At 40.6% G+C, this 14,226-nt stretch overlaps 2 protein-coding genes across 2 annotated transcripts in view; both read left to right on the forward strand.

Moving 5' to 3' along the window:
- The window catches only part of metap1 (methionyl aminopeptidase 1), a 108,427-nt gene extending 107,681 nt beyond the window's left edge, over positions 1-746 (forward strand). The window contains exon 11 of the mRNA XM_062042330.1: positions 1-746. This exon is cut by the window's left edge and continues 54 nt beyond it. Coding sequence (XP_061898314.1) covers positions 1-113 — 113 coding nt within the window. The 3' untranslated portion in view covers positions 114-746.
- A 7,444-nt stretch (positions 747-8,190) lies between these two features.
- LOC133645730 (uncharacterized) lies at positions 8,191-13,438 on the forward strand. The gene is made up of 2 exons (XM_062040588.1): positions 8,191-8,329; positions 9,633-13,438. The coding sequence occupies exon 2, from the start codon at positions 10,629-10,631 to the stop codon at positions 12,939-12,941; it is 2,313 nt and encodes a 770-aa protein (XP_061896572.1). The 5' UTR covers positions 8,191-8,329; positions 9,633-10,628; the 3' UTR covers positions 12,942-13,438.
- The last annotated feature ends 788 nt before the right edge of the window (positions 13,439-14,226 follow it).

Consider the following 14,226-nt stretch of genomic DNA (forward strand, 5'->3'; position numbering starts at 1 on the left):
GAAAGCATTCGGCCCAGTTTGAACACACCCTGCTGGTGACGGACACGGGTTGTGAGATCCTCACCCGCCGCCTGGAAGACAACGGTCAGGCTCATTTTCTGAGCCAAGTGTAGGCTGGACTGGACCTGGCGAACCCATGTGACGTCCAGCACGTGCGTATCTCGTACACACCAGTACATCGTCAGATGAGATACCGTGCTCCTGGAGTTCAGTGTCACTGTGCCTGTTGTTGTTTCAATTAAATATCAGTCCTTAAATTAAATGGAAGTACTTGAATGTGTCAAATGTAGATTGGTTTATTAGTGAAACGTGTTATTTCTCTAAAAGAAATATAAAAATATTTATAAAAAGAGCAATGTGAATCCTAAGAAGGTATGTTTGTTTTTTCACAAGCCTCGGTCTCTGACTTGGACCGGAAGTAAGCAGACATGAATGAGCATAGTTGTAAATGGCCAGCAGGTGGTGCAGTCGCACATTACTTGAACATAGTCTAGCAGCATACAACATTAATAAGAACGCTTGTGAAAAATAAAGTGAAATGATGGTGAAATGCTGCAGACCAAGTGGAACACATTTGATTTGATCTGAAATACCACAAATTACTGTTACATTTGGCACGCATGAAAAAGATCATTTAAAAACTAAATGACTTGTTCTGTAACAATGTACACTGCAGAATTGAACAAAAGCTATTGATCTATACTGAACAAAAATAAATGCAACACTTGTTTTGCTCCCATTTTTCATGAGTTGAACTCAAAGATCTCCAACTTGTACTACATACACAAAAGACCTATTCCTCAAAAATATTGTTCACAAGTCTGTCTAAATCTGTTTGTGAGCACCTATTTGCCAAGATAATCCACCCTATTCCTCAAAAATATTGTTCACAAGTCTGTCTAAATCTGTTTGTGAGCACCTATTTGCCAAGATAATCCACCTCACAGGTGTGGCATATCAAGATGCTGATTAAACAACATGATTATTGCACAGCTGTGCCTTAGGCTGCCCACAATAAAAGGCCACTCTGAAATGTGCAGTTTTGCTTTATTGGGGATCCTGGGGGTCATAAAAGGAGTCAGCATCTGGTGTGACCACCATTTGCCTTACTCTGTGCAACGCATCTCCTTCGCATAGAGTTGATTGCGGCCTGTGGAATGTTGGTTCACTCTTCAATGGCTGTGTGAAGTTGCTGATTATTGGCAGGAACTGGAACACGCTGTCGTATACGATCCACAGGATCCCAAAGCTGCTCAATGAGTGACATGTCCGGTGAGCAGGCTGTCCATACAAGAACTGGGATGTTTTTTGTGTACGGATCCTTGCAACATGGGGCCATGCGGCATGAGGTGATTGTCTCGGGTGAATGGCACAACAATGGGCCTCAGGATCTCGTCACAGTATCTCTGTGCATTCAAATTGTCCATCAATAAAATGCACTTGCGTTCGTTGTCCATAACACACGCCTGCTCATACCATCATCCCACTCCCACCATGGGCCACTCGATTCACAACTTTGACATCAGCAAACAGCTTTCACACACGCTGTCTGCCACTGCCCTGAACAGTGAAAACCAGGATTCATCCGTGAAGAGAACACCTCTCCAATGTGCCAGACGCCATCGAATGTGAGCATTTTTCACTCAAGTCTGTTCCGTAGCATACACACCAATGTTGCGGAGTGTTACAGGCGCCGGACAACAAAAATAATAGTAGTTACACAGTAAGCTCATGCAAGCCGCGTTGTAGCGTACATTATTTTACATGGAGTCATAAGTGATGAAATGGCATCATCACAGTTGGACTATCCGAAGATTGACTGGAAAGCTCCGGACTTGTATAAAGGGTTCCAGACTCACGTCACCTTTGTCTTCGCTGGTCGTCTCTTGGAGCTAAAAGCCAAGCAGAAGGCAGGCTGGCTAGGCATCGGTGAACAAGGTAGGGAAGTCTATAAAACGATGACCCATCTGCAGTTTTGGAGTTTGCAAGTTATATCAGGCCAAGAAAAATCAAACAAATAGCCAGACATGCTTTTAAGCAGAGGAAACAAGGTCTAAATGAAGCATTTAAGGCTCATTGACCCAAATGACATGTTAATTGATGCCATCATAGCAGGAGTGAAAGAAAAGTGTGTGCAAGAGAGGTGCTTATAAAGCAGATGATTTAACAATGCCTAAAGCCATTAAAATTGTTCAAAAGTTTGAACTCTCCCATAAAGAAATGAAAATAGAGAGAAAGACTCAAGTGTCCACAGTGATTGCAAAATCAAATAATTTTGTCCCCAAAGAGAAAATACACAGCAAAAGACAGGCTAAACCCACGGGACAAGCCCAAGCCCCAGACAAGCGTGTAAGGAACTGCTCAAGTTGTGGAAAAGACCCCATGCACAAATGAAATCAAGGAAAATGACCTGCAAAAGACTCTGTGTTCAAATGCCAATAACCAAACCACTGTGTGTCAAAAATGTGTCAGAAACTCATTGAGCGTTGAACCAGTGAGGTATGAGGAGGAAGTACTGAACATAAATCTAACAGTCTGAAGATGATCCAGGTGATACATAGAATTGTTTTACTTGGACCCCAACTTAAACAAGTTGAAAAACTTATTCGGGTGTTACCATTTAGTGGTCAATTGTACGGAATATGTACTGTACTGTGCAAGCTACTAATAAAAGTTTCAATCAATCAAAAAACATGGAGAGTAGCTGTTGATGTGATGTCACAGGAAGTTGTGTTTAGGATGGACACAGGTGCAAGATGCAACACACTGGCTTTAAGCGGATATCAGCAACTTGAATTAAAACTCTCCAGCAGAGTCATACTCCAAGCACAAAATAAAACCTATAGCTGCAGTTGTCCTCCCAACAAAAGACAAATCACAAAAAGTGAATGCAGAGCATGAAATAGTGGATGTTATACAAGAATATGTGCTCAGCGGTGACACAGCTGAAAAGCAACGCCGATAATGCGCATTGACAAATTGCAAGCTGCTCCTGATGTCACGAACACGAACAAAAATGTCACCGCTTCTCGGTGTTCCGGCTGCACTTCCCTGAACTAACCTACACTACAGGAACTCTTGTAGGCACCTACTCGAGTGAAATAGACCCAGATGTCAAGGGTGTGGTGCATCCTGCACCAAGGGGGAATATAGAGCAGTTAAAGGAAATGAAAAAGGATGGATTCAACACAAAAGTAGAGTGTCCAACAGAATCGTAGGGTTCCATGATTGCTGCAGTGCGCAATGGCAAGATAAGAATCTGCATTGGCCCCAGAGACCTAAATAAAGTCATAAAGTGAGAACATCACCCCATGCGTACCGTAGAAGTCATCTCTATGATTCATGGTGCCAAAATCAGGTTTTCTGCAAATGGAGCTGGATGAACCATCATCATTCCTCACAACATTTAACACACCAAGCGGTCGGTACAAATGGCTAAGGCTGCCTTTTGAACTGAAATATTCCAGGGCATCATGGAAGAAACGATTCAGGGCATAACAGGAGCCATTAGTGTGATAAATGACATCCTGACTGTACATGAACATGAAGCAATCCGGCATCAAGTAGTTGAAAGAGCAACAAACTTTAATCTCAAACTCAATTTTAACATGTGCCTTGTTAGGCAGACATCATTATGAGGTGACCTACATATGGTTTAAAAGCCAGACCCAGCAAAATGGAGGCTGTGCAACACGACACCTCCAGTAGACAAAGATGGTGTCCGCCATTTCCTGGGATTTGTCACCTACTTGTCAAAACTCATACCAAACCTCAGCCCGGTGGATGCTCCTTTGGTCAACTTCTAAAAAGTGATGGTACGCGCCCCCCTCATTGCCTCCTCGGGTTGCGGGGGCTGCGATCTGGTGGCCTGCCATTCCCGGGCAGAGACCTCGCTGAGGGTGTGAGGCTTTTATTCATTTATTATTTTTAATTCATATTTTCTGTTTTGCTGCCAATGGAACTGGTGCTTTACAGAGAGTGAATGGGACAATGAAAAAGGAGGATTACCTCCAAATTCTTCAGGACAACCTAAAATCATCAGCCCGGAGGTTGGGTCTTGGGAGCAGTTAGGGTGTTCCAACAGGACAATGACCCCAAACACACGTCAAAAGTGGTCAAGGAATGGCTAAATCAGGCTAGAATTAAGGTTTTAGAATGGCCTTCCCAAAGTCCTGACTAAAACGTGTGGACAATGCTGAAGAAACAAGTCCATGTCGGAAAACCAACAAATTTACCTGAACTGCACCAATTTTGTAAAGAGGAGTGGTCAAAAATTCAACCAGAAGCTTGTGGATGGCTACCAAAAGCACCTTATTGCAGTGAAACTTGCCAAGGGACATGTAAGCAAATATTAACATTGCTGTATGTATACTTTTGACCCAGCAGATTTGGTCACATTTTCAGTAGACCCATAATAAATTCTTAAAAGAACCAAACTTCATGAATGTTTTTTGTGACCAACAAGTATGTGCTCCAATCACTCTATCACAAAAAATAAAAGTTGCAGAAATGATTGGAAACTCAAGACAGCCATACATAATGTTCCTTACAAGTGTATGTAAACTTTTGACCACGACTGTACATAGGTGTGTGTGTGTGTGTGTGTGTGTGTGTGTGTGTGTGTGTGTGTGTGTGTGTGTGTGTGTGTGTGTGTGTGTGTGTGTGTGTGTGTGTGTGTGTACATATATATATATTTCTGGGGGTACGCTCTGGGCCTCCTTGTCAGGCGGGGGTTAGCGCCTCAGGCTCCTGCATCCGGGCTGTGTGTCTGGAGCTCCTGGGTCCTACCGTCCATCCCTTCCGGGTGCCCCTCTTGGTTGGGGCCTGCTGGGTCTAGTCCCCGCGTCTATTGTGGTAGCTTGGTGCACTGCAAGGTTTTCCGTATTCCGTGCTGCTGCAAGTCGGCCAGCTGCTGGGGTAGTGACCTTGTGTGTCAGCGTGTCTGTGATCTTCTTTTAATTTATATATATATATATATATGTATATATATATAATTTTTATTTTTATTATTATTATTATTTGTATTTAATTTTTTTTAATCACTATATTTTTATTTTTATTTTTTATATTTTATTATTATTATTTAAAAAATATATTTTCCCCTTCTCTCAGGGGGAGGATTCGACAGGGTGGTTGCTGGTTGTTCCATCTCCATCGTTGGTGTCCCTGTGGGTGGTTCCCGTGGCCCTGTTCTTAAACTGTTGGACAATTTGCTAACGCATTTGTTCACAAAGTGGTGACACACACACACACACACACACACACATCCTTGTTTGTGAATGACTGAGCATTGCATGGAAACTGGGTTAGTGCATGTGCCTCACAATACGAAGGTCCTGAGTTCAATCCTGTGTGGAGTTTGCATGTTCTCTCTGTGACTGCGTGGGTTCCCTCCGGGTACTCGGCTTCCTCCCACCTCCAAAAACATGCACCTGGGGATAGGTTGATTTCCAATACTAAATTGGCCCTAGTGACAGAGACAAGCCTCAATACTTCTGGAACAAAGTCATTTGGAGTGATGGCTTTCTTCTGGCGACTCGACCATGCAGCCCATTTTCCTTCAAGCTTGGAGGTGTTCAGGACAAGGTTATTGTCTGAACACCTCATTGACAGCTGCTCCATCTGGTAAGTCGACTCATCTCCCCCAAAGATGAGCCCCACAACTCAATCAATCAATGTTTATTTATATAGCCCTAAATCACAAGTGTCTCAAAGGGCTGTACAAGCCACAACGACATCCTCGGTACAGAGCCCACATACGGGCAAGGAAAACTCACCCCAGTGGGACGTCAATGTGAATGACTATGAGAAACCTTGGAGAGGACCGCATATGTGGGTAACCCCCCCCTCCAGGGGAGACCGAAAGCAATGGATGTCGAGTGGTTCTGACATAATATTGTGAAAGTCCAACACATCAGCGAAAGTACAGTCCATAGTGGGGCCAGCAGGAACCATCCCGAGCGGAGACGGGTCAGCAGTGTAGAGATGTCCCCATCCGATGCACAGGTTAGCAGTCTGCCCCGGGTTGGGAGCAGAGTAGAAAAGAAAAGAAAAGAAACGGCAGATCAACTGGTCTAAAAAGGGAGTCTATTTAAAGGCTAGAGTATACAAATTAGTTTTAAGATGACACTTAAATGCTTCTACTGAGGTAGCATCTCTAACTTTTACCGGGAGTGGCATTCCATAGTATTGGAGCCCGAATAGAAAACGCTCTATAGCCCGCAGACTTTTTTTGGGCTCTGGGAATCACTAATAAGCCGGAGTTCTTTGAATGCAGATTTCTTGCCGGGACATATGGTACAATACAATCGGCAAGATAGGCAGGAGCTTGACCGTGTAGTATTTTATACGTAAGTAGTAAAACCTTAAAGTGGCATCTTAGGTGCACAGGAAGCCTACTTGATGATGGCTTTGTAGAGGGTATAGAGTAGGGGGCTCAGCACACAGCTTTGAGGCGAGCCGACGTTTAGGCTAAGGCCTGTGGAGATGTGGGGGCCTACCTTCACCCTCTGGGAGCGGTCCGACAGGAAGTCCTTGATCCAAAGGCAGACAGAGTTGGATTTTCCCAGTTCTAAAAGCTTGGTCTTTAGTCTGTTGGTATTGTATCTGTATGGTATTAAATGCTGAGCTGAAGTCCATGTATTACAAATATACATATATATATATATATATATATATATATATATATATATATATATATATATATATATATATATATATGTATATATATATATATATGTGTATATATATGTATATATATATATATATATATATATATATATATATATATATATATATATATATATATATATATATATGTATATATATATATATATATGTATATATATATATATATATATATATATTCCTGGCTGAAATATACACCCCCCGCTACCACCAAACCACGCCCCCCTACACTGCGCCCCTACACATCAACCCCCCCCCCCCCCCCCTCTCCGTGCGTCGGTTGAGGTGGGCGGGGGGCGGGGTTTGGTGGTAGCGGGGTGTATATTTCAGCCAGGAAGAGTTAGGACTGCAAGATGTTCTGGGTATTTGTTCTGTTGTGTTTATGTTGTCTCACGGTGCGGATGTTCTCCCGAAATGTGTTTGTTATTCTTGTTTGGTGTGGGTTCACAGTGTGGCACATATTAAGAGTGTTAAAGTTGTTTTATACGGCCACCGTCAGTGTAACCTGTATGGCTGTGGACCAAGTATGCCTTGCTGTCACTTACGTGTGCAAGCAGATGCTGCGTACAACATGTGGCTGGGCTAGCACGCTGGCTGTACATGTTGTAGAGGGTGATAAAGGCAGTACCAACACGGCACGCCCTTATTATTGTTGATTGGGTGAAAATCAGCAGACATTCGAGAGAATTGGTTCAACCGCCACCCGCCCGAATCTAATTAAAATCTATTTTTTTCGTCATGCATCCGCCCGATCCGTGGACTCCGCGGTTGTGTCCGCAAACCGCGCATCTCTAATATATATATATATATATATATATATATATATATATATATATATATATATATATATATATATATATATATATATATATATATGTATGTATGTATGTGTGTATTTACGTATATATATATATATATATATATATATATATATATATATATATATATATATATATATATATATATATATATATATATATATATATATATATATATATATATATATATATATATGTGTGTGTATATATATGTATGTATGTGTATGTACGTATATATATATATATATATATATATATATATATATATATATATATATATATATATATATATATATATATATATATATATATATATATATATATATATATACTACCGTTCAAAAGTTTGAGGTCACCCAAACAATTTTGTGGAATAACCTTCATTTCTAAGAACAAGAATAGACTGTCGAGTTTCAGATGAAAGTTCTCTTTTTCTGGCCATTTTGAGCGTTTAATTGACCCCACAAATGTGATGCTTCAGAAACTCAATCTGCTCAAAGGAAAGTCAGTTTTGTAGCTTCTGTAACGAGCTAAACTGTTTTCAGATGTGTGAACATGATTGCACAAGGGTTTTCTAATCATCAATTAGCCTTCTGAGCCAATGAGCAAACACATTATGCCATTAGAACACTGGAGTGATAGTTACTGGAAATGGGCCTTGTTATGCCCGTTTGATTGTGGACTATTACTGACACCTTGTGGCGATGGCAAATGCTGCGCGTCATTAGTTTGGGGACTTCCGGTTCACGAGTTAGTCCAGTTCATAAACAATGAGAAGTAGACGAGTTGTGTTAGCTCTTACAAGCCTTGGAAAAGATAAGTCTGTAAGTAAACTGTTTAACTTGTTTATATAACTCAATATGAAGGTGGAAAGTGGCTAAATTTGATAGTAAGATGTGTATTGAAAAACGATTTTTGTGCACTACTTTAATGGATGTTTGAGGACTTAAATCCAATCCAATCCAATCCACTTTATTTATATAGCACATTTACACAACAAGAATGTTTCCAAAGTGCTGCACAGCCATCTTAAAAACAATATTAAAAATAATATTAAAAACAATATTATGCTACACCAATGACTGAATAAAAACAAAGAATACATGAATAGAAAACCAATACAGAGACAACATAAAAAATAAATATGATTAAAAACTATTTTAAAGGGTAAAACCAATTAAAACAGTAAAATAGACATCAAAATGTATAACCCTAACCCTAACCACACAGGACAACAGAGGACAGAAGACCACACAACTCACGTAGTGTTAAAAGCCAAAGCATAAAAGTGGGTCTTAAGACGAGACTTAAAACACTCCACTGTGGGAGCAGTTTGAACATGGAGGGGCAGAGTGTTCCAGAGTTTAGGGCCGACCACAGAGAAGGCCCTGTCTCCCCTGGTTTTAAGTCTCGTCCTGGGCACCACGAGCTGGAGCTGGCTCTCGGACCTCAGAGCGCGCGCAGGTGTGTAAATTTGGATGAGGTCCGAGATATACTGAGGTGCCAGTCCATGTAAAGCTTTAAAAACAAACAGCAAGGATTTAAAATAAATTCTAAAATGAACAGGGAGCCAGTGCAAACTCCGAAGAATTGGGGTTATATGCTCACGTTTCCTGGCCCCTGTTAAAAGTCGTGCTGCCGCGTTCTGGACTAACTGCAACCGGGAGAGAGCTTTTTGGCTAATTCCAGCATAAAGTGCATTGCAGTAGTCCAGGCCACTTGAAGTAAAAGCATGCACGACTTGTTCAAAAAGGTTAAAAGATAAAAATGGTTTTACCTTTGCTAAAAGACGAAGATGATAAAAACACGATTTTAAAACGCTATTGACTTGTTTGTCAAATTTAAAATCGCTGTCTATAGTGACGCCAAGGCTGGTGACTTTAGGACGCACATGATTTTGCAATGGTCCCAAGTCAGTGAGGGCCGGACCAAAAACTGAAATTTCCGTAAAATGGCTGCCGGTCACATATTTCCACCATCGAAATAGTTTCAACACTCAGCAGTATTTGTTTGGTGGCAATGCTGTATATTTGTGTAAAGCTAATGTTTACATATTGTGTATTACATTTCAGTATGTTAATTGAATCATATACTGTAGCTTATACATTGTCATTGTGTGTATTTCAGTTTTACAAAATAATAAAAAATAAAAGTCCAGTGCAAGACAAAGCAAGATCAACAACAATAAAGAGCCTAAATGGATTAATCTGCTTTGGAACTTTATTAGAACGTCCTGAATTGGTTGTTAGCTGTCTGCCAAGCTGTACAACCTCAACACATATAGTGAGGGCAGAACAGTAAAAAGACTGAAAGCACAGCGGGCTTCACAGAGACATAACGCAGCATTTTCTTCAACATCCAGTGGTAAACAGCACACCATGGAGCATTCAAAAGAAGATGTAAGCGAACATGAAAGAAGTTCAAGATCGTCACATTCATCTCACTCAAGTCGGATGACGTCAGTGAGCGTTGCTGCTGCAAAAGCACGTGCTAAAGCAGAAAGTGCACATGTTAAACTTTCCTTTGCACATAAAGAAGCAGAAATGTTAAAACAGCAAGCGGAAATACAAGCTAATCTGCTCCTGTAAAATCAGCAAAAGCTGCTGAAGCAGCAGCAGCTGAAGCACATGTTTTAGACATATCAGCTCAAGAAGAAAGTGATATCCAAAGAAGCCAATTTGATTTTAATATGCCAGTGCTAAGCCCAGTAGAACGCACTAAAGAGTTTGTGGAGCAACTGTCAGAGGCATCTCATGGCCAACACTCACTCCATTCTTTAAATCAGCCAATACTGACCTCTTCCTCAGCGCGCCAGCAGACAATGGACAACGATGAAGATGTTAAGGTCAACACAACGGCTAATAAACAAGAGATGGATCATGTAAAGTACCATGTGCCCAATTACCTACCTGTCCAGCACCACAAACAACCACATCGGGGAGACGTGGGGACTCCACCGCTTCGTGTTACTGCAAGTCCATCAAAAGACCCCTTCACAAGGAATGATGCAACCCAAAGGATAGATTCTTCATATCAAAAATCCACCATACCCAGCCTCATCACTTTTCCGCACAAGGAGCAACTTCCTTCGACAATCGTGGTGCATCAGACCTGGCTAAAGAGATGGTTAGCTCTGGTCTTCTCAAGTTTGATGACCAACCACAAAATTACTGGGCCTGGAAGGCATCATTCATCGGCTCCACAAGGGACCTATATCTCAGTGCACGCGAGGAATTGGATATGCTGGCTAAATGGCTTGGACCTCAATCAGCAGAACAAGCTAAGAGATTAAGAGCCGTGTACATACACAATCCAGAAGCTGGGGTCGAAATGGTGTGGCAGAGGCTAGAGGAGTCATACGGAGCACCTGAAATAATTGAGCATGCTTTACTTAAAAAACTTGAGAACTTCCCACATATCTCAAACACAGACAACCAAAGACTGAGAGAGTTTGGGGACCTCCTTCTTGAGTTGGACGCAGCAAAGTCAAATGAACTCTTACCCGGTCTTCTTCATCTTGACACAGCTCATGGCATTAATCCCATCCTGATCAAGCTACCATATCGTCTCCAAGAAAAATGGGTTAGTGCAGGCTCAGCATACAAAAGGGACAAAAGGGTGGCTTATCCACCATTTCACTTCTTTGTCAACTTCATTATGGAAGAAGATAGGATCCGTAATGATCCCAGCTTTGCATGTGTCACCAGTGGTAACGTAACTAATGCTAGACAAGAACGACTTCAACCGAATTACAGGACACCAGTGTCCGTAAAGAAAACTGAAGTGGCAACAGTACCTGAAGCTAAGTACAACTTCCAAGAAAATAAATCTGAAGACCCAGATAAAATATGTCCCATCCACAATAAGCCTCACCCTCTACGTAAATGCCCTGGCTTCCGAAACAAACCACTCAAAGAAAGAAAGGCTTATCTAAAAGAGCAACACATCTGTTATCGATGTTGCGCATCTACAAGACACATGGCAAAGGATTGTGAAAAAGCCGTGCAATGTGAAGAGTGTGACAGCACTAGGCACATCACAGCGCTTCACCCTGGTCCACCAACAATAACAGAGAATTCCCCAGTGAAGGAAGATCAAAGCGGGGAGAATAATGAAGATCTCATACCATCAGTGACGTCAAAGTGTACTGAGATCTGTGGCAATTCAGTGACTTCAAGATCCTGTTCCAAAATGTGTTTAGTCAGAGCATACCCTGCTGGCCAAAGAGAGAAAGCTGTCAAAATGTATGCAGTCCTGGATGAGCAAAGTAACCGATCCCTTGCTAAAACAGATTTCTTCAATCTCTTCGGCATCAAATCAGATTCAGCACCATACACACTGAGGACATGTTCTGGGGTAATGGAGACAGCAGGAAGACATGCATGCAACTTCATTATAGAGTCATTGGACATGCAAACCACAGTACCTCTCCCCACACTTATAGAATGCGACATGATGCCCGATGACAGATCGTCGATCCCATCACCAGAGATTATTCAGCATCATCCTCATCTAGCTCCACTGGCAGGAAAGATACCAGCAGTTGACCCCAATGCAGCAATTTTGATTTTACTCGGAAGAGATATTATCCGAGTGCATAAAGTAAGGGAGCAGTACAACGGACCTGACGAGGCACCTTATGCACAACGTCTTGACCTAGGGTGGGTCATAGTCTGGGAAGTATGTCTTGGAGGAGCTCATAAACCAGAAAACATCAATGTCGTCAGGAATAATCTGCCGCACAATGGACGAGAAACATTTCTAAATCCATGTTCTAACACCATCCGTGTCAGTGAAAAGTTCAGCAGCCCTAATCCGTGCCATGGTCTGCAACCCCCCAAACATCTGGAGGAGATGGACAACCTCGGCAGCCAAGTTTTTCAAAAAGCTAAGAATGACGATAAAACGGGTTTGTCTCGTGATGGTCAAGCATTCCTTGACATTATGAACAAAGAACTATGCAAAGATGAGTCAAAGACTTGGGTTTTCCCGTTACCCTTTCGATCACCTCGTCGCCACCTCTCAAACAATCGGGAACAAGCATCAAAGCGTCGTTCATCCCTTTATCATACGCAGAAGAGAGACGTCATATCGGCACCGCCAGGAGACTTCAATGTGAAAGACATCCACTCAAAACAATGGCGGCAAGTCCAACTTCTCTCTGATAGATTCTGGAAGCGATGGAAACAAGAATACCTGTCAACCATACAACCTAGGAGAAAATGGTATGCAGAAAGGCCTAACCTGCAAGTTGGAGACCTAGTACTACTGAAAGATGGCCAGGTGAGAAGAAATGAATGGCCCACTGGACTCATCGTCAAGTCTATCAACAGCCATGACAACAAAGTAAGAAAAGTAGACGTCAAGATCTCCGACAAGGTACTCCAAGAATTCTACACTAGACTTGTTTCAAAGGTCGTGTTTTCTCCTTCGTAAAGAGACTGTATAGTGGTATAAAACATTATACCAAGCGGGGAGTGTTATGCCCGTTTGATTGTGGACTATTACTGACACCTTGTGGCGATGGGAAATGCTGCGTGTCATTAGTTTGGGCACTTCCGGTTCACGAGTTAGTCCAGTTCATAAACAATGAGAAGTAGACGAGTTGTGTTAGCTCTTACAAGCCTTGGAAAAGATAAGTCTGTAAGTAAACTGTTTAACTTGTTTATATAACTCAATATGAAGGTGGAAAGTGGCTAAATTTGATAGTAAGATGTGTATTGAAAAACGATTTTTGTGCACTAATTTAATGGATGTTTGAGGACTTAAAATGGCTGCCGGTCACATATTTCCACCATCGAAATAGTTTCAACACTCAGCAGTATTTGTTTGGTGATAATGCTGTATATTTGTGTAAAGCTAATGTTTACATATTGTGTATTACATTTCAGTATGTTAATTGAATCATATACTGTAGCTTATACATTGTCATTGTGTGTATTTCAGTTTTACAAAATAATAAAAAATTAAAGGCCAGTGCAAGACAAAGCAAGATCAACAACAATAAAGAGCCTAAATGGATTAATCTGCTTTGGAACTTTATTAGAACGTCCTGGATTGGTTGTTAGCTGTCTGCCAAGCTGTACAACCTCAACACATATAGTGAGGGCAGAACAGGCCTCTATACACCTATGTAGATATTGCACCAAAAAACAGACATTTGCAGCTAGAATAGTCATTTACCACATTAGCAATGTATAGAGTGTATTTCTTTAAAGTTAAGACTAGTTTAAAGTTATCTTCATTGAAAAGTACAGTGCTTTTCCTTCAAAAAAAGGACATTTCAATGTGACCCCAAACTTTTGAACGGTAGTGTATGTGTATATATATATATATATATATATATATATATATATATATATATATATATATATATATATATATATATATATATATATATATATATATATATATATATATATATATATATATATATATATATAAATACACACACATATATACAAGCATATATATATATATACATATACATATACTGTATATATATGCACACATTCATATATATATATATGTATACACACATATATATATATACACACATATATATATATACATACACATATATATATATACACACATATATATATATATATATATATATATATATATATATATACATATACACACACATATATATATATATATATATATATATATATACATATACAGACATATATATATATATATACGTACCAGTGGCGTG

This window comes from Entelurus aequoreus, linkage group LG03, assembly GCF_033978785.1.
Source record: "Entelurus aequoreus isolate RoL-2023_Sb linkage group LG03, RoL_Eaeq_v1.1, whole genome shotgun sequence".
In the NCBI taxonomy this organism is placed as follows: domain Eukaryota; kingdom Metazoa; phylum Chordata; class Actinopteri; order Syngnathiformes; family Syngnathidae; genus Entelurus; species Entelurus aequoreus.

Coding starts and splice junctions, on each gene's coding strand:
- LOC133645730 (XM_062040588.1), top strand. CDS start 10,629: ATGGTTAGCTCTGGTCTTCTCAAGTTTGATGACCAACCACAAAATTAC.